Genomic DNA, 22,106 nt, shown 5'->3' with positions numbered 1-22,106 from the left:
GTCTCTCTCTCTCTCTCTGTGTGTGTGTAGTGTGTGTCTCTATGTCTCTCTCTCTCTGTGTGTGTGTGTGTATGTCTCTGTGTGTGTGTGTGTGTGTGTGTATGTCTGTGTGTGTGTGTGTGTGTGTGTGTGTGTGTGTGTGTGTGTCTCTGTGTGTGTGTGTGTGTGTGTAGTGTATGTCTCTGTGTGTGTGTTTGTGTGTGTGTTTGTCTCTATGTCTCTCTCTATGTGTGTGTGTGTGTGTGTGTGTGTGTGTGTGTGTGTGTGTGTGTGTGTGTGTGTGTGTGTGTGTGTGTGTGTGTGTGTGTGGCATTAAACAGCAGTTAACGGTTAACTTGCTTAGCGGTGCTGCATGTTGCTGCATTGATCCTGCATGGGACTCCTTGTAATCTGGGCATTAGAAATCAGTTAGCTAGCCTTGCGTTTAGCTAGCCTTGCAGTTAGCTAGCCTTGCAGTTAGCTAGCCTTGCAGTTAGCTAGCCTTGCAGTTAGCTAGCCTTGCGTTTAGCTAGCCTTGCAGTTAGCTAGCCTTGCAGTTAGCTAGCCTTGCAGTTAGCTAGCCTTGCATTTAGCTAGTCTTGCGGTTAGCTAGCCTTGCGGTTAGCTAGCGTTACAGTCTAGGCACGGGGAGGGAGGTGTCATGGAGTCATCTATAACAGCCATCCTCTGGTGCCTCAACGGTCCACTCCGCAACACACACACACACACACACACACACACACACAGGTGCCTCAATGCTCCGCAACACACACACACACACACAAACACACACACTGGTGCCTCAACAGTCCACAACACACTGCTACCGTTGTGAAATATCAAGTGTGGCACCAGCATAATTGGACCGAGATTAATCCATTAATTAAATGGCACGTTACACGCTGGTAACTGACCCTTATCTCTGAGAGGATAGAGGGAGGGAGGGAGGGAGGGAGGGAGGGAGGGAGGGAGGGAGGGAGGGAGGGAGGGAGGGAGGGAGAGAGAGAGAGAGAGAGAGAGAGATGGATGGAGGTTGGGATGGATGGATAGGGGGGAGAGAGAGAGGGATGCAGAGGGAAGGAGGGAGAGGGATGGAGATAGAGAGAGAAGGATGGAGAGAGGGAGAGGGAGGAATGCAGGGAGAAGGTGAGAGATAGAGGGATGGAGGGAGAGAGAAGGATGGAGAGAGGGAGAGGGAGGAATGCAGGGAGAAGGTGAGAGATAGAGGGATGGAGGGAGAGAGAGAAGGATGGAGAGAGGGAGAGGGAGAGGGAGGAATGCAGGGAGAAGGTGAGAGATAGAGGGATGGAGGGAGAGAGAGAAGGATGGAGAGAGGGAGAGGGAGGAATGCAGGGAGAAGGTGAGAGAGAGGGATGGAGGGAGGGAGAAGGGTGGAGAGAGGGAGAGGGAGGAATGCAGTGAGAAGGTGAGAGATAGAGGGATGGAGGGAGAGAGAAGGATGGAGAGAGGGAGAGGGAGGAATGCAGGGAGAAGGTGAGAGATAGAGAGATGGAGGGAGAGAGAGAAGGATGGAGAGAGGGAGAGGGAGGAATGCAGGGAGAAGGTGAGAGATAGAGGGATGGAGGGAGAGAGAAGGATGGAGAGAGGGAGAGGGAGGAATGCAGGGAGAAGGTGAGAGATAGAGGGATGGAGGGAGAGAAAAAGAGAGAGAGAGGAGGCTCTGTCCTTGGTGAAAGTGGCTTGTCAGGAGGGTGTTAGATGAGGAACAATCTAAGCTGGGAGGAGAGCTGAGGAGGCTGCAGAGCAGGATAGGGAGCAGAGAGAGTAGGTTTACACACACATCCTAATATACCTATTATTGTACTTATTTTCCAAGTGATATACTGTCTATACACACACCACGTATTTATATTCTGCATTCTGACACTGCTCATTCTAATATATATATAAAAGTTTTAGAACACCTACTCATCCAAGGGTTTTTCTTTCTTTTTACTATTTTCTACATTGTAGAATAATAGTGAAGAAATGAATTCTATGAAATAACACACATGGTATCATGTAGTAACCAAAAAAGTGTTAAACAAATCAAAATATATTTAAAATGTGAGATTATTCAAATAGCCACCCTTTGCCTTGATGACAGCTTTGCACACTCTTGGCATTCTCTCAACCAGCTTCATGAGGTAGTCACCTGTAATGCATTTCAATTAACAGGTGTGGCTTTTTAAAAGTTAATTTGTGGAATTTATGTCCTTCGTAATGAGTTTGAGCCAATCAGTTGTGTTGTGACAAGATAGGGGGAGTATACAGAAGATAGCCCTATTTGGTAAAAGACCAAGTCCATATTATTGCAAGAACAGCTCAAATAAGCAAAGAGAAACGACAATCCATCATTACTTTAAGACATGAAGGTCAGTCAATATGGAACATTTCAAGAACTTTGAAAGTTCAGCCGCAAAAACCATCAAGCGCAATGATGAAACTGGCTCTCATGATGACCGCTACAGGAATGGAAGACCCAGAGTTACCTCTGCTGCAGAGGATAAGATCATTAGAGTTACCACCCTCAGAAATTGCAGCCCAAATAAATTCAAGTAACAGACACATCCACACATCAACTGTTCAGATGAGACTGTGTGAATCAGACCTTCATGCTCAAATTGCTGCAAAGAAACCACTACTAAAGGACACCAATAAGAAGAAGAGACTTGCTTGGGCCAAGAAACACGAGCAATGGACATTAGACCGGGTGAAATGTGTCCTTTGGTCTGGAGTCCAAATTTGAGATTTTTGGTTCCAACCGCCGTGTCTTTGTGAGACGTGGTGTGGGTGAACGGGATGATCACCGCATGTATATTTCCCACCGTAAAGCACGGAGGAGGAGGTGTTATGGTGTGGGGGTGCTTTGCTGGTGACACTGTCAGTGATTTATTTGGAATTCAAGGCACACTTAACCAGCATGGCTACCACAGCATTCTGCAGCGATTCGCCATCCCATCTGGTTTGGGCTTAGTGGGACTATCATTTCTTTTTCAGCAGGACAATGACCCAACACACCTCCAAGCTGTGTAAGGGCTATTTTACCAAGAAGCAGAGTGATGGAGTGCTGCATCAGAGGACCTGGCCTCCACAATCCCCCGAACTCCTTCAAGACTGTTGGAAAAGCATTCCAGGTGAAGCTGGTTGAGAGAATGCCAAAGTGTGCAAAGTTGTCATCAAGGCAAAGGGTGGCTATTTGAAGAATCTCAAATATAAAATACATTTGATTTGTTTAACACTTTTTTGGTTACTACATGATTGCATATGTGTTATTTCATAGTTTTGATGTCTTCACTATTATTCTACAATGTAGAAAATAGTAAAAAGAAAAACCCTTGAATGAGTAGGTGTTCTAAAACTTTTCACCAGTAGTGTATATACTTTGTTAATTGGACTCATTCTGACATTCTACTGCACTGCTGGAGCTACTAAAATAAGCATTTCGCTGCACCTGGCATAACACCTGCAATGTCTGTGAATGTGTGTGTACTCACAGTGACGGGTCGTGGACCAGATCTTTGAGGTTTACTCCACTGCGGTCCTCAGCCAGGTTCCTGAAGCAGCTGTCACTCACTGTAGAGAGAGAGAGAGAGAAAGTGAGAGACATAGAGCGAGAGAGCGAGGTAAAAATTGGCAAAAGACACACACATTTCTTTGCACAGGGCCGTGGGGTAAATCTCAGAAAGACAAAAATAATGGTGTTCCAAAAAAGGTCCAGTTGCCAGGACCACAAACACAAATTCCATCTAGACACCGTTGCCCTAGAGCACACAAAAAACGATACATACCTCGGCCTAAACATCAGAGACAAGTAAATTCCACAAAGCTGTGAACGATCTGAGAGACAAGGCAAGAAGGGCCTTCTACACCATCCAAAGGAACATCAAATTCGACATACCAATTAGGATCTGGCTAAAAATACTTGAATCAGTTATAGAACCCATTACCCTTTATGGTTGTGAGGTCTGGGGTCCGCTCACCAACCAAGAATTCACAAAATTGGACAAACACCAAATTGAGCCTCTGCATGCAGAATTCTGCAAAAAATATCCTCTGTGTACACCAAATAATGCATGCAGAGAAGAATTAGGCCGATACCCGCTAATTATCAAAATCCAGAAAAGAGCCGTTAATTACAACCACCTAAAAGGAAACGATTCCCAAACCTTCCATAACAGAGCCATCACCTACAGAGAGATGAACCTGGAGAAGAGTCCCCTAAGCAAACTGGTCCTGGTGCTCTTTTCACAAACACAAACAGACTCCACAGAGCCCCAGCAACACAATTAGACCCAACCAAATAATGAGAAAACAAAGAAAAACAAAGAAAATACCACAGTGTGCCATCACAGCAGCAAGATTTGTGACCTGTTGCCACAAGAAAAGGGCAACCAGTTAAGAACAAACACCATTGTAAATACAACCCATATTTATGTTTATTTATTTTCCCTTTTATACTTCAACTATTTGCACATAATATGACATTTGAAATGTCTTTATTCTTTTGGAACTTTTGTGAGTGTAATGTTTACCGTTAATTTGTATTGTTTATTTCAATGTTGTTTATTATCTACTTAACTTGCTTTGGCAATGTTAACATATGTTTCCCATGCCAATAAAGCCCTTAAATTGAAAATTGAATTGAATTGAACTGACAGAGAGAGAGAGAGAGAGAGGGAGAGAGAGAGAGAGAGAGAGAAAGTAACCGTTAATTTAGTCCACAAGTATTACACTAACAACAGTATCCCACACTCCATCTTCAAGTCCAGACTACCTGTCCACATGGCTGTGACATCAAACCTTGTCTCTCTATCATCTCTCTTTTCTCAAGAGAGTGGGAGAGAGAGAGAGAGACAGAGAGACAGAGAGACAGAGAGACAGAGAGACAGAGAGAGAGAGAGAGAGAGAGAGAGAGAGAGAGAGAGAGAGAGAGAGAGAGAGAGACAGAGAGAGACAGAGACAGAGACAGAGACAGAGACAGAGACAGAGACAGAGACAGAGAAAGAGAAAGAGACAGAGAAAGAGACAGAGAAAGAGACAGAGAAAGAGACAGAGAAAGAGACAGAGAAAGAGACAGAGAAAGAGACAGAGAAAGAGACAGAGAAAGAGACAGAGAAAGAGACAGAGAAAGAGACAGAGAAAGAGACAGAGACAGAGACAGAGACAGAGACAGAGAGAGAGAGAGAGAGACAGACACAGAGACTCAGAGAGAGAGAGAAGACAGCTTCTCCATCCTGGAGGGGGAAATCAATCATTTCCAGACCCAGGGATATGTACTAGTCTGTGGCGACCTAAATGCCAGAACTGGACAAGAACCTGACACCCTCAGCACACAGGGGGACAAACACCTACCTGGAGGTGACAGCATTCCCTCTCCCATATGCCCCCCTAGGCACAACTACGACAACATAACCAACAACAACGGGTCACAACTCCTGCAGCTCTGTCGCACGCTGGGTATGTACATAGTCAATGGTAGGCTTCGAGGGGACTCCTATGGTAGGTACACCTATAGCTCATCTCTTGGCAGTAGTACTGTAGACTACTTTATCACTGACCTCAACCCAGAGTCTCTCAGAGCGTTCACAGTTAGCCCACTGACACCCCTATCAGACCACAGCAAAATCACAGTCTACTTGAACAGAGCAATACTCAATTATGAGGCATCAAAGCCAAAGGAACTGAATAATATTAAGAAATGCTATAGATGGAAGGAAAGTAGTGTAGAAACCTACCAAAAAACAATTAGGAAACAACAAATTCAATCCCTTTTAGACAACTTCCTGGACAAAACGTTCCGCTGTAATAGTGAAGGTGTAAACTTGGCAGTAGAAAACCTAAACAGTATATTTGACCTCTCAGCTTCCCTATCAAATCTAAAAATATCTGACAGAAAACCGAAGAAAAGTAACAACAATGACAAATGGTTTGATGAAGAATGCAAAAACCTAAGAAAGAAATTGAGATATTCTGCACAGATTCTGTCAGACCTGGGCCCTGACAGTAAATCTCAGTAAGACAAAAGTAATGGTTTTCCAAAAAAGGTCCAGTTACCAGGACCACAAATACAAATTCCATCTAGACACCGTTGCCCTAGAGCACACAAAAAACTATACATACCTCAGCCTAAACATCAGAGACAAGTAAATTCCACAAAGCTGTGAACGATCTGAGAGACAAGGCAAGAAGGGCCTTCTATGCCATCAAAAGGAACATAAAATTCGACATACCAATTAGGATCTGGCAAAAAATACTTGAATCAGTTATAGAACCCATTGCCCTTTATGGTTGTGAGGTCTAGGGTGCAAAAATATCCACAGTGTACAACGAAAAACAACAAATAATGCATGCATAGCAGAATTAGGCCGATACCCGCTAATTATCAAAATCCAGAAAAGAGCCGTTAAATTCTATAACCACTTAAAAGGAAGCGATTCCCAAACCTTCCATAACAAAGCCATCACCTACAGAGAGATGAACTTGGAGAAGAGTCACACAATTAGACCCAACCAAATCATGAGAAAACAAAAAGAGAATTACTTGACACATTGGAAAGAACAAACAAAAAAACAGCGAAAACTAGAATGCTATTTGGCCCTAAACAGAGAGTACACAGTTGAAGAATACCTGACCACTGAGACTGTCCCAAGCTTAAGGAAAGCTTTGACTATGTACAGACTCAGTGAGCATAGCCTTGCTATTGAGAAAGGCCGCCGTAGGCAGACCTGGCTCTCAAGAGAAGACAGGCTATGTGCATACTGCCCACAAAATGAGGTGGAAACTGAGCTGCACTTCCTAACCTCCTGCCAAATGTATGACCATATTAGAGACACATATTTCCCTCAGATGACAGCGATCCACAAAGAATTCGAAAACAAACCCAATTTTGATAAACTCCCTTATCTACTGGGTGAAAAATCACAGCTACAAGATTTGTGACCTGTTACCACAAGAAAAGGGCAACCAGTGAAGAACAAACACCATTGTAAATACAACCCATATTTATGTTTATTTATTTTCCCATTTGTACTTTAACTATTTGCACATTGTTACAACACTGTATATATACATAATATGACATTTGAAATGTCTTTCTTCTTTTGGAACTTCTGAGTGTAATGTTTACTGTTAATATTTATTGTTTATTTCACTTTTGTTTACTATCTACTTCACTTGCTTTGGCAATGTTAACATACGTTTCCCATGCCAATAAAGCCCTTAAATTGAAATAGAATTGAATTGATAGACAAAGAGAGAGAGAGACGGAGACGGAGAGGAAGGAGCATTATGACTGTGTAGTGACTATGTTAGTAGTGAGTGAATGAGTGAGTAACCCAAGCGATGTACATGGTCATAAGCCCATTCCCTCATTAACCCTTTCCCCTTATGTCTCTCATCTCTCTTACTCTTTCTTACCATCTCTCCTTTCACACCAACAGTGCAAGGCCCAGTGACACACGGGCATTTCTATTGAAAAGGACCCATGAGCATCAACATTTGAAGTCATAGGAGAATATCAAATTGCGTGTTTCTTTTTGGGAAATTAAGGCCTAGATCAATTTTTCAACCATTTTCCATCTTAAGAATGAGGCATAAGTAAAGGCTTTGATTTCTGGATAAACAGATAGAAAAGGGCTCTTAGAAAACATCAACCAGAAAAAGTCTTAAAACGTATCAGATATACATCAAAACACAATAATGTTGACGTAAAGACCCCTGCCAACTAATATCAACACTTATATTCGTTTTGGAGAAATTGTTTACCTTCTGTAAGTTTAAGAAATATTGCCTTGTGCCTTGTAATTCTGTTACCAAAAACCCACATATCTTTAATATTTTTTCAAATTTCTCTCCCTCATGAGAAAGAAAGTTCACAGAAGTAACAAGTGATGGTAGACCTACCAATTAGTTATAGTGATTTTACTGATATACATTTTGTTTAACAATTAATTGGTAACGGAATTACCCAAACTGAAAATCATAATAGTCACAAACCACAGTTGGGTCACCTGCTACTGTCCTCCCTTCATCTGTCATACTGGCCTTGATGTTAACGTCCACAGAAGTACCCGGCTGGACCAAACCTGAACCTATCATAGACATATGTTTCACAAATTTGGATAGCACAGTAGAGTACAGTACAATACAGTAGTACATTACAATACAATACCGTACAGTACAATAAAGAAAAGCAGAGTATAGTACAGTACAGTACAGTAGAGAACAGTATATTGTACTGTACTCTACTTCACTGAACTATACTTTACTGTACTGTACTATACTCTGCTCTGCACTCTTCTGTACTATGCTGTGATGCCCAAACTTGTGAAACATGAGGAGAATGACATTAATATCCATAATTATGAATTTCTGTGTAGTACAGATCAGGGACCCATGATTTAATTATGTTACCGTAATTCCGTTACCGGGTGTAAATCCACTTTACTTATTGTAGTTCAATAACCAAAATAGTTTGTTACAAAGTCAAGGTGCCATGTCATAGCTGACAGCATTCTATCTTTTTTTTTGCTACTGTAATAATATTTTATTTTTTTCTCTTTTTTTTACACTCTAAAATACAAACAACAACTTACAGACACACAGGAACAATGACTAGATCTCATCTGCCCAGACCCGCATGCTCACACCTCCATCCCTTGTGCCACATGGCCTGTTTCTCTCAGTAGCCCGCGCACTTTCAATATTTAAATCATAAAATCATTCGATTTTTCCATTGTGTTAATGATGGCGGATTGATTGATTTCCACATTTTTAGTATACGTTTTTTCAAGATGAGAAGAGAATCGTCCAGCCCATTGGGTATCTCACTACACCCCCATATGCCATGTCTTGAAATACGCAGACAGACGGATTAAAAGTAAATTTACATTGTAATATTCTGACAGCCAACTTTCTAACTCCGCCCACAACTTCCGGAAATTATAGCATTCCCAGAAAGCATGGATTATTGAGCCATTATTAGTTTTACACTTAAGACATGAGTCTGTCGTTGTGCTGTTGAATTTGTGAATTTTGTCTCTTCTATAATTACATTTACGTCATTTAGCAGACGCTCTTATCCAGAGCGACTTACAAATTGGTATAATAAATTCTATACGTTAGTTTATACTGGATTAAGCGTACATTTGTAATTTCATTAGTTCTGCTCCAACTTTCCCTCCACCTTGTGCTAATATCAGTTCTTTTTAGGTCTTTGTTCCAATACTTTATATTTTTTTCGAAGAGATTGCCAGTTGGATATTCTCTCTGCAAGGTTTTGCATATCTTCACTATCATATGAACATCCTTTTCTGACCCAAATATGATTCCCTCAAGGTTGTTCTGATGTCCAGAAGATTTCAAATCTACATTTTGTGATATGTAACTTTTAAATTGCATGTATTTGAAACTATCTACATTGGTCAGTCTAAAACTACTTTTTATTTCTGTCATGTAATTTACATTTTCTATGCTTTTACATTCCCATGTGGACCAATGTATCTGTGAAATCTGCAGACATCTGTGAATCTTAATTCGGAGCAGATATTTAACAGAGTTTTTGGAAAACATGGTCACATAATTTTTTTTGCCGTAATTCTGTTACCAAAGTTTGCATCTGCACAGTTCTTCCAGTAAATGTGCTTTTGTAACATGTTCAGTGTAAATTGTTAAAAGTTGAGTTGTAGGCCTATACTTTGTTAAACTTTGAAATCAATGGTTTTTGTTTGGCATACATTTTCAAGTGAAAAAACTGAGTCAAAGCATAATTCCGTTACAGTGGAATTGCCCATACACATTACATACACATTACATACGCATTACATACACATTACATACGTTTTAATTTTTATTTATTTATTTCACCTTTATTTAACCAGGTAAGCCAGTTGAGAACAAGTTCTCATTTACAACTGCAACCTGGCCAAGATAAAGCAAAGCAGTGCGATAAAAACAACAACAACAACACAGAGTTACATATGGAATAAACAAAACATACAGTCAATAACACAATAGAAAATCTATATACAGTGTGTGCAAATGTAGCAAGTTATGGAGGTAAGGCAATAAATAGGCCATAGTGCAAAATAATTACAATTAGTATTAACACTGGAATGATAGATGTGCAAGAGATGATGTGCAAATAGAGATACTGGGGTGCAAATAAGCAAAATAAATAACAATATGGGGATGAGGTAGTTGGGTGGGCTAATTTCAGATGGGCTGTGTACAGGTGCAGTGATCGGTAAGGTGCTCTGACATTTACATTTACATTTACGTCATTTAGCAGACGCTCTTATCCAGAGCGACTTACAAATTGGTGCATTCACCTTATAGCCAGTGGGATAACCACTTTACAATATGTTTTTTTTTTACAACTGATGCTTAAAGTTAGTGAGGGAGATAAGAGTCTCCAGCTTCAGAGATTTTTGCAGTTTGTTTTAGTCATTGGCAGCAGAGAACTGGAAGGAATGGCGGCCAAAGGAGGTGTTGGCTTTGGGGATGACCAGTGAGATATACCTGCTGGAGCGCATATTACGGGTGGGTGTTGCTTTGGTGACCAGTGAGCTAAGATAAGACAGGGATTTGCCTAGCAGTGATTTATAGATGGCCTGGAGCCAGTGGGTTTGGCGACGAATATGTAGTGAGGACCAGCCAACAAGAGCGTACAGGTCACAGTGGTGGGTAGTATATGGGGCTTTGATGACAAAACGGATGGCACTGTGATAGACTACATCCAATTTGCTGAGCAGAGTGTTGGAGGCTATTTTGTAAATGACATCGCCGAAGTCAAGGATCGGTAGGATAGTCAGTTTTACGAGGGCATGTTTGGCAGCATGAGTGAAGGAGGCTTTGTTGCGAAATAGGAAGCCGATTCTAGATTTAACTTTGGATTGGAGATTCTTTATGTGAGTCTGGAAGGAGAGTTTACAGTCTAACCAGACACCTAGGTATTTGTAGTTGTCCACATACTCTAGGTCAGACCCGTCGAGAGTAGTGATTCTAGTCGGGTGGGCGGGTGGGCGGGTGCCAGCAGCGTTTGATTGAAGAGCATGCATTTAGTTTTACTAGTGTTTAAGAGCAGTTGGAGGCTACTGAAGGAGTGTTGTATGGCATTGAAGCTCGTTTGGAGGTTTGTTAACACAGTGTCCAATGAAGGGCCAGATGTATACAAAATGGTGTCGTCTGCGTAGAGGTGGATCTGAGAGTCACCAGCAGCAAGAGCGACATCATTGATATACACAGAGAAAAGAGTCGGCCCAAGAATTGAACCCTGTGGCACCCCCATAGAGACTGCCATAGGTCCAGACAACAGGCCCTCCGATTTGACACATTGAACTCTATCTGAGAAGTAGTTGCTGAACCAGGCGAGGCAGTCATTTGAGAAACCAAGGCTATTTAGTCTGCCAATAAGAATGTGGTGGTTGACAGAGTCGAAAGCCTTGGCCAGGTCGATGAAGACGGCTGCACAGTACTGTCTATTATCGATTGCGGTTATAATATCGTTTAGGACCTTGAGCGTGGCTGAGGTGCACCCATGACCAGCTCGGAAACCGGATTGCATAGCGGAGAAGGTACGGTGGGATTCGAAATGGTCGGTAATCTGTTTCTTAACTTGGCTTTCAAAAACTTTTGAAAGGCAGGGCAGGATGGATATAGGTCTAACATTTTGGATCTAGAGTGTCACCCCCTTTGAAGAGGGGGATGACCGCGGCAGCTTTCCAATCTCTGGGTATCTCAGACGTTACGAAAGAGAGGTTGAACAGGCTAGTAATAGGGGTTGCGACAATTTCGGCGGCTAGTTTTAGAAAGAAAGGGTCCAGATTGTCTAGCCCAGATGATTTGTAGGGGTCCAGATTTTGCAGCTCTTTCAGAACATCAGCTGTCTGAATTTGTGTGAAGGAGAAGTGGGGGGGGCATGGGCAAGTTGCAGTGGAGGGTGCAGAGCTGGTGGCCGGGGTAGTGGTACCCAGGTGGAAAGCATGGCCAGCCGTAGCAAAATTCTTGTTGATATTCTCGATTATTGTAGATTTATCGGTGGTGAAGTGTTTCCTAACCTCAGTGCAGTGGGCAGCTGGGAGGAGGTGCTCTTATTCTCCATGGACTTTACAGTGTCCCAAAACTTTTTGGAGTTAGTGCTACAGGATGCAAATTTCTGTTTGAAAAAGTTAGCCTTTGCTTTCCTAACTGCTTGTGTATATTGTATATATTACTTCCCTGAAAAACATTACATACACATTACATACGCATTACATACGCATTACATACACATAAAATATGCATTACATACACATTACATACACATAACATACGCATTACATACGCATAACATACGCATAAAATACGCATTACATACGCATCACATACGCATTACATACGCATTGCATACGCATTGCATACACATAGCATACACATAGCATACACATAGCATACACATAACATACGCATTACATACACATTACATACACATTACATACGCATTATATACACATAACATACACATAACATACGCATTATATACACATAACATACGCATTATATACGCATTACATACGCATTGCATACACATAGCATACACATAGCATACACATAGCATACACATAGCATACACATAGCATACACATAACATACGCATTACATACACATTACATACACATTACATACGCATTATATACACATAACATACACATAACATACGCATTATATACGCATTACATACGCATTATATACGCATTACATACACATAGCATACACATAGCATACACATAACATACACATAACATACACATAACATACGCATTACATACACATTACATACGCATTATATACACATAACATACACATAACATACGCATTATATACGCATTACATACGCATTATATACGCATTACATACACATTACATATGCATTACATACACATTACATACACATTACATATGCATTACATACAGAAAAAGGGAATAAGAAAAAAACAGCCTCAGCCCTCAGCCCCAACCCTCAACCCTCAGCCCCAACCCTCAGCCCTCAGCCCCAACCCTCAGCCCCAGCCCTCAGCCCCAGCCCTCAGCCCCAGCCCTCAGCCCCAACCCTCAACCCTCAGCCCCAACCCTCAGCCCCAACCCTCAGCCCTCAGCCACAACCCTCAGCCCTCAACCCTCAGCCCCAACCCTCAGCACTCAGCCCCAACCCTCAGCCCCAACCCTCAGCACTCAGCCCCAACCCTCAGCCCTCAGCCCCAACCCTCAGCCCTCAACCCTCAGCCCCAACCCTCAACCCTCAGCCCTCAACCCTCAGCCCTCAGCCCCAACCCTCAGCCCCAACCCTCAGCCCCAACCCTCAGTCCCAGCTCCAACCCCAGCTCCAGCCTTAGTCCAAGGCTCAGCCCCATCCCTATACCGCAGCCTTAACCCAAGCCTCAGCCCCAACCCCAGCTCCAACCCCAGCTCCAGCCTTTGTCCAAGGCTCAGCCCCAGCCCTATATCCCAGCCTCAACCCAATCCTCAGCCCTAGCCCCAACCCCAGCCTTAACCCCAACCCTATGCCCCAAGCTCAGCCACCAGCCCCAACCCCAGCTCCAGCCTTAACCCAAGCTCCAGCCTTAACCTCAGCCCCAACCCCAGCTCCTGCCTTAACCCCAGTCTCAACCTCAGCTCCAGCCCCAACCCCAGCTCCAGCCCCAACCCCAGCTCCAGCCTTAACCCAAGCCTCAGCTCCAGCCTTAACCCAAGCCTCAGCTCCAGCCTTAACCCAAGCCTCAGCCCCAACCTCAGCTCCAGCCTTAACCCAAGCCTCAGCTCCACCCTTAACCCAAGCCTCAGCCCCAACCCCAGCTCCAGCCTTAACCCCAGCTCCAGCCTTAACCCCAGCTCCAGCCTTAACCCCAGCTCCAGCCTTAACCCCAGCCCCAAGGGTCTCTCTCTCAATCCCAGCCCAGCCAAATGCCCCAGCCCTATACCCGAGCCCCAGTCTCAATCCCAGCCCTATATCCCAGCCCCAGCCCTATACCCCAGCCCCAGTCTCAATCCCAGCCCTATATCCCAGCCCCAGCCCTATACCCCAGCCCCAGTCTCAATCCCAGCCCTATATCCCAGCCCCAGTCTCAATCCCAGCCCTATATCCCAGCCCCAGGCTCAGCCCCAGCCCTATACCCCAGCCCCAGTCTCAGCCCCAGCCCTATACCCCAGCCCCAGTCTCAATCCCAGCCCTATATCCCAGCCCCAGGCTCAGCCCCAGCCCCATACCCCAGCCCTATGCCCCAGCCCTATACCCCAGCCTCAATCCCTGCCCCAGTCTCAATCCCAGCCCTATATCCCAGCCCCAGGCTCAGCTCCAGCCCTATACCGCAGCCCTATACCCCAGCCCCAGCCCTATACCCCAGCCCTATACCCCAGTCCTTTACCCCAGCCCCAGCCTTATACCACAGCCCCAGGCGCAATCCCAGCCCTATACCCCAGCCCCAGGCTCAGCCCCAGCCCTATACCCCAGCCCCAGCCCTATACCCCAGCCCCAGGCTCAGCCCCAGCCCTATACCCCAGCCCCAGGCTCAATCCCAGCCCTATACCCCAGCCCCAGGCTCAGGCCCAGCCCGGTTCTTCATTCATTTGAAGTGGGGGGAACAAAACGAGGTGATAGTTACGTAACAAGACACAGGGGGTGATTCTCTCTTTAGTCTCTACCTACTAGGAAATACAAGCTGGCTGGGGGAGAATGTAATAATATTAGAAAGAGAGAATGAGAGAGTGAGGAAGGAAGAAGAGAGAGAGAGAGATTAGGCCTACCTCTGGAATATCCACTACCCTGCAATGCAGCTGTTTCCCCTCTCTCTTTAACGCTCTCTCTCTGTGTTCTCTCCCTCCATCTGTCCTCTCTCTCTCTCCTTCTCAGTCACTAACTCCACAGTCCTGAGATCTACTATAGCGTTGTGTTTAAACCACGGTCAGCCTGAGTTTCTACAACAGGGAAGTGGTTTTGGAGATTGGTCGTGACAAGTGGCAGTGACTCTCATTCTGAGTATAACCACCACAGCCAGGACAGCCATACCATACATTAAGCATCACTGAATTATCTTGGCAAAGGAGAAATGCTCACTAAAAGGGATGTAAACAAATTTGTGCACAACATTTGAGAGAAATAAGCTTTTTGTGTGTATGTAAAGTTTCTGGGATCTTTTATTTCAGCTCATGAAACATGAGACCAACAGTTTACATGTTGCGTTTATATTTTTGTTCAGTATAATATTATCTCCTGAAGAATAAAGCAGTTCTTGCACTGAAATGATAAACCAAATGTACATTTTGAATTGGGAACAGGAGTAGAGAAATATGTTTTATTTCTTTCAGCATCTTGACAGAATGAATGAGCGGTTAGGGACCGTCTGTAGAGGTGCCATCTTTATCAGCATAATAAAGCTGATAGTATTTCAACCACATTAAATATGCATCCAAGTCAAACTGAAATCTTATCAGAAACATGTTAGGTCCCTAAACATCTTTGCTGTGCGAGAGAAGCAGAGATTAAAGAGAACTCTACCGATGTCAACTACATTGAAGCATTCATTCTATTGATTTATGTTATGACATATTTTCTGGTGAGCAAGGGTTTATTTATTATTCCAGGTCAACAAGGCTAATTATAAACAAGTTGACTAACAAATAGCCTAGCAAAATGTCAGAAATTAGAAGCAGGAACATAGCCTATCTATACTGAACAAAAATATAAACGCAACATGTAATGTGTTGCGCTGCATGAGGCAAATGGTGGTCACACCAGATAATGACTGGTTTTCTGATCAACGCCTCTACCTTTTAAGGTATCCATGACCAACAGACGCATATACACTACCGTTCAAAAGTTTTAGGTCACTTAGAAATGTCATTGTTTTCGAAAGAAAAGCAAAACAAATTCCATTAAAATAACGGCAAATTGATCAGAAATACAGTGTAGACATTGTTCATGTTGTAAATGGCTATTGTAGCTGGAAACGGCTGAATTTTTATGGAATATCTACATAGGCGTACAGAGGCCCATTATCAGCAACCATCAGTCCTGTGTTCCAATGGCACGTTGTGTTTGCTAATCCAAGTTTATCATTTTAAAAGGCTAATTGATCATTAGAAAGCCCTTTTGCAATTATGTTAGCACAGCTGAAAACTGTTGTGCTGATTAAAGAAGCAATAACACTGCCCTTCTTGAGACTAGTTGAGTATCTGGAGCATCAGAAATTGTGGGTATGATTACAGGCTCAAAATGGCCAGAAACAAAGAACTTCTTCTGAAACTCGTCAGTCTATTCTCGTTCTGAGAAATGAAGGCTATTCCATGCGAGAAATTTCCAAGAAACTGAAGATCTCGTACAACGCTGTGTACTACTCCCTTCACAGAACAGCGCAAACAGGCTATAACCAGAATAGAAAGCGGAGTGGGAGGCCCCGGTGCACAACTGAGCAAGAGGACAAATACATTAGAGTGTCTAGTTTGAGAAACAGACGCCTCACAGGTCCTCAACTGGCAGCTTCATTAAATAGTACCCGCAAAACACCAGTCTCAACGTCAACACTGAAGAGGCGACTCCGGGATGCTGACCTTCTAGGCAGAGTTGCAAAGAAAAAGCCATATATCTGACTGGCCAATAAAAATAAAAGATGAAGATGGGCAGTCTGAGATATGGCTTTCTTTTCGAAGTGACCCCAACCTATTGAACGGTACTGTATGTATGCCCAGTCATGTGAAATCCATAGATTAGGGCCTAATGAATTTATTTCATTTGACTGATTTTCTTATATGAACTGTAACTCAGTAAAATCTTTGAAATTGTTGCATGTTGCGTTTATATTTTTGTTCAGTGTCAATTAGGTTAAAAAAATAATATCCTGTACCCCCTGTAAAGAAAATATCTGCCATCTCTGACTGTACAGTGCATTTTCTATAATAGCGGGTTAGGGTCGGGTGCGGGCATCAGATTTTCACTTTATCACATATAGTCGGGCAGTTGCAGATGGGTTATTAGCAATTACGGTCAGGTGCGGGTGAACAAACAGCTGACCCGCGCATCACTAACACACACACACAAACATACATTCTATACTACTGATTACAGAGAGGGAGAAAGAGAGCGAGATGTTTTATTGTAGACAGAGATGGTTAGAGAGAGAGAGAGAGAGAGAGAGAGAGAGAGAGAGAGAGAGAGAGAGAGAGAGAGAGAGAGAGAGAGAGAGAGAGAGAGAGAGAGAGAGAGAGAGAGAAAGCACAATCACCTGGAGTTAAATTTTGCAGCAGCAGAGTCCTGGGCTGCGTTCCAAATGGTACCCTATCCCCTATATAGTGCACTACCTTTGACCAGAGTCCTATGGGCCCTGGTCAAAAGTAGTGCACTACATAGGGAATAAGGTGCTATTTGGGACGTAAAAAGAGAGTCCTGGAGTCTTGCAGTAGCAGCTCCATGTAAAGGGCATCTCCTCCTTTTTTGATGTTTTATAAATATTGAATAGACGCTTCTTACTAATGAAGCAGTTCAATGCAGCATTTCTGAGGATAAAAATGAGGTTTTACGGGAAAATTAAATTGGAGAGATTAATAAATGCTTTTCCTTGAAACTACTGTGCTGATCCATCCATGACTGACTCGATTCTACCTTACCCCTCTCCTCATCTCCAGCCCCTCTCTCATCTCTCTCTTTATCTGATCATCCCTTCCTTCCCCCATTAACCTGCTCTGGGTATAAATAGAGCGAAACAGGTGAAAGAATAGAGGAGGGGAAGAGAGAGGGGAAGAGAGAGGGGAAGAATGGGACATTGTATGGAGGGATGGAGTGAGTAAGAGAAGGGGGAGGAGAGGACATGATGTAAAGATGAAAGGATAGACAAAGAGGAGGGGAGATGAATGATGAGGAGGGGAGATGAATGATGAGGAGGGGAGATGAATGATGAGGAGGGGAGATGAATGATGAGGAGGGGAGATGAATGATGAGGAGGGGAGATGAATGATGAGGAGGGGAGATGAATGATGAGGAGGGGAGATGAATGATGAGAAGGGGAGATGAATGATGAGAAGGGGAGATGAATGATGAGAAAGGGAGATGAATGATGAGAAGGGGAGATGAATGATGAGGAGAGGAGATGAATGATGAGGAGGGGAGATGAATGATGAGAAGGGGAGATGAATGATGAGAAGGGGAGATTAATGATGAGGAGGGGAGATGAATGATGAGGAGGGGAGATTAATGATGAGGAGGGGAGATGAATGATGAGGAGGGGAGATGAATGATGAAGAGGGGAGATTAATGATGAGGAGGGGAGATGAATGATGAAGAGGGCCAAAACATACATATTTGATTGACGGAGCGAGGGAGAGGAGAGGAGAGGAGAGGAGAGGAGAGGAGGAGAGGGCAGGATGATATTGAGGGAAGGAGAGGAGAGGGCAGGATGATATTGAGGGAAGGAGAGGAGAGGGCAGGATGATATTGAGGGAAGGAGAGGAGAGGGCAGGATGATATGAGGGAAGGAGAGGAGAGGGCAGGATGATATGAGGGAAGGAGAGGAGAGGGCAGGATGATATTGAGGGAAGGAGAGGAGAGGGCAGGATGATAATGAGGGAATCGACAGAGAGATTAAGATTTATTGAGGGGAGTGACGCGAGTCCTGCCACTGGCTGCCTGCTCCACACTGAATGTCACCGACGTATGTATGTATCCCCTATGGTGCCTAGTGCCTACTAGGGTCAGGATACATTAGTCAGTGCTGTTACCCTACTGAGGTAGACCAGCTGTGGATGGATACACTGACATTGCCGTAACCCTGTGCTTAACAGGCCCACAACCACACTGTCACTGCTGCTTACTGTCTTTCAGTAAACAGGATGTAATTCCCATTGCATATCATTCCCGTAACTCAGCGGCACTAAACAGGCTGATGACATTTTGTCATTCCCATAACTGTGCTGCACTAAAGACTAAACAGGCTAAGAGACCAGACATGTCACTGCCACATCACATATCTCCATACATTAATTGGCTGCCTGGCGGCCCTGCAGATAGCAAAAGGCCAAGGGATACATTATCGTAAATACAGCACTAAACAGGTTGATAGAAAGTCATTCCAGTAACCCTGCTGTCCTAAACCTGTCTCATACCTCCTATAGGCTCTAGTGTATGTGCTGACCTGCAGAGGGGAAAATGCCAAGGGATACATTCTATAATGTAATCTCTATTCAACATAATCTGATTATGTCATCCATAGAAGGGCCTGAATGTATGGATGCGTCCCAAATGGCAACCCATTCCCTATATAGTTCACTACTTTTGACCTGAGCCCTATGGGTCCTGGTCAAAAGTAGTAAACTACATAGGGAATATGGTACCATTTGCGACACAACCTTTGTATGTCAGTCTGTTATTATATAAATGTAATGTGTCACTGCTGCTTGCATGAGCGAATGATTGTGAATAAAAAGCGTACACATTATGAGTTCTCTCTTTGTATTTGAGTGAGTGCAGTTGTGTATGCACTAAGACCACACTCAACTAGCTGTATAGGGCCATTCGAAAACAAGAAAATGCTCATCCAGAGGCGGCGCTCCTAGTGGCCGCTGATTTAATGCAGGAAAACAGAAATCCGTTTAACCTAATTTCTACCAGCATGTCACCTGTGCAACTAGAGGAGACAAAACTCTAGACCACCTTTACTCGACACACAGAGACGCATACAAAGCTCTGCCTCGCCCTCCATTTGGCAAATCTGACCATAACGGTATCCTCCTGATTCCTGCTTACAGCAAAAACTCAAGCAGGAAGTACCAATGACGTGCTCAATTCGGAAGTGGGTCCGATGAACAAGATGCTAAACTACAGGACTGTTTCACAGCACAACAGGTGTGGATTTACAGTGAAATGCTTACGTACGGGCCTTTCCCAACAATACAGAGAAAGAAAACAGAGAAATAATAAAGTAAAACACGTAATAATAAAAGTAATAATAGATTCACAATGAGTAACAATAACTTGGCTATATAAAAGGGGTGAGGGTACCGAGTCGATGTGCAAGGTAATTATGAGGTAGACATGTACATACTTTAGATAATCAGTCAGGCAAGTTATGATATCTACTAGTAAATGCTAAGGCAGGAATGGATATGCAAACCAGGAATTTAAAAAGTTCAAAGTCTTGGTTGAATATTTTCCGTGCTGAATTCAGTCATCATGGAATAGGCTAACTGGAAAATCGGACATTTCCTCTAGGCTCTTTGGTCCTTGAAAAGTAATTGAAGTTATGGTGGCCGATTTAGAAGTTCTACAGCTCCAATAGAATTATTTTGTGATTTCATTTCTGATCAGTTTTTATGACAGATGTAGTCGCTTTCATTTGTTTCCCGCCGTTTCAATTGAACGGTGTTGCGCTTGTTGCGGTAAAACCATGTGCGGTTATTATGAGCAAGAAAGACATCGAGTGTTGGCTTCAACTTTCTTTTCCATACAAAGCGTTCCATTACAAAGGAAACAGCGTAATTGGTTGCTTTCTCGTTTTAAAACATGATACAATAACTCTTCAATATCTGAAATGGCGAGACTGACCAGCTACCACATGGACAGACTTCATTAGTGTGTTTGTGTGGGGGGAATGCTGTCTATTTAGTCAGGCCCACATTATTCTGACATATATTAGAATGTAAAAATTGTGAACGTCTATGCCCTTGGGTAGGCCTATATCAAAAAAATATATATTCTTAGTGGTAATGCATACTTATTTGCATACATTTTGGGGGGAGTTTTTTTTCTATAAGCTATTACAACAACTAAGTGTAAAATGTGGGTCCTTAAATTACAAATAAGTGCTTGAAAAAGTCCTTGAATTTTACATGCCAATGTCTGTATGAACGCTGTATATGCTACTTGCTCAGCCCACAAATGAAAGACAAAATCACATGCTATTGAAATTATGCATGTATCATTCACTTTCCTGTCAGATCTTGACCCTGGACAGTATTTTTTTCATTCGAGCCAGTAGCTTTCATTTGGCACTGGCCCAATGAGCTACTGGCATATATTTACCCGAATGTCGAGCCCTGTGGTGTGCGTAGGGGCTATATGTCTACCACTTTGTGTAGCCTAAACATTTTAATGTATACTGAACAAAAATATAAACGCAACAATTAACGATTTTACTGAGTTACAGTTCATACAAGGAAATCAGTCAATTGAAATAAATTCATTAGGCCCTAATCTATGGATTTCACATGACTGGGCAGGGGCACAGCCATGGGTGGGCCTGGGAGGGCATAGGCCCACCAACTTGGGAGCCAGGCCCAGCCAATCAGAAGGAGTTTTTCCCCACAAAAGTGCTTTATTACAGACAGAAATACTCCTCAGTTTCATCAGCTGTCCGGGTGGCTGGTCTCAGACGATCCCGCAGGTGAAGAAGCCAGATGTGAAGGTCCTGGGCTGGCGTGGTTACACGTGGTTTGCGGTTGTGAGGCCGGTTGGATGTACTGCCATATTCTTTAAAACGATGGAGGCGGATTATGGTAGAGAAATTAACATTAAATTCTCTGGCATCAGCTCTGGTGGACATTCTTACAGTCAACATGCCAATTGCACATTCCCTCAAAACTTGAGATATCTGTGGCATTGTGTTGTGTGACAACTGCACATTTTAGAGTGGCCTTTTATTGTCCCCAGCACAAGGTGCACCTGTGTGATCATGCTGTTTAATCAGCTTCTTGATATGCCACACCTGTCAGGTGGATGAATTATCTTGGCAAAGGAGAAATGCTCACTAACAGGGATGTAAACAAATTTGTGCACAAAATTTGAGAGATGTTTTTTTATGCATATGGAAAATGTATGGGGTCTTTTATTTCCGCTCATGAAACATGGGACCAACACTTTACATATATTTTTTTGTTCAGTATAGATGGAAGGCAATTAAAAGGTAAATGAAATGTAGCTTATGCCTACCTTGCAGAATCATGATTATTTGCATCAATCCAGTGGCCATTTAACTCCATCACAAGGGCACTACAGAAACACCTCTAGACAAACATAACTGTCTGGCTGGTGCACATCTGAATTAAAGGGTAACTACACAAAAAAATCTAAATGTAGCAGATTTTTCCCAGAACTAACAAATGGTCCT

The 22,106-nt window shown here is 43.3% G+C and overlaps 1 protein-coding gene across 18 annotated transcripts in view; it reads right to left on the bottom strand.

Annotated features, from left to right (window-relative positions):
• gphna (gephyrin a) overlaps positions 1–22,106 on the bottom strand; it is a 96,649-nt gene that overhangs the window by 60,099 nt on the left and 14,444 nt on the right. For all 18 annotated transcript variants that reach the window (XM_041854715.2, XM_041854714.2, XM_041854718.2 and 15 more), the window contains exon 2: positions 3,477–3,555. In XM_041854715.2, the coding sequence (XP_041710649.1) occupies positions 3,477–3,555 (79 nt within the window). The remainder of the gene's footprint in view (positions 1–3,476; positions 3,556–22,106) is intronic.

The sequence above is a fragment of the Coregonus clupeaformis genome, chromosome 29 (assembly GCF_020615455.1).
Source record: "Coregonus clupeaformis isolate EN_2021a chromosome 29, ASM2061545v1, whole genome shotgun sequence".
NCBI lineage: Eukaryota > Metazoa > Chordata > Actinopteri > Salmoniformes > Salmonidae > Coregonus > Coregonus clupeaformis.
The sequence above is the reverse complement of the archived record's forward strand: the minus strand, read 5'-3'. Positions and strand labels throughout refer to the sequence as shown.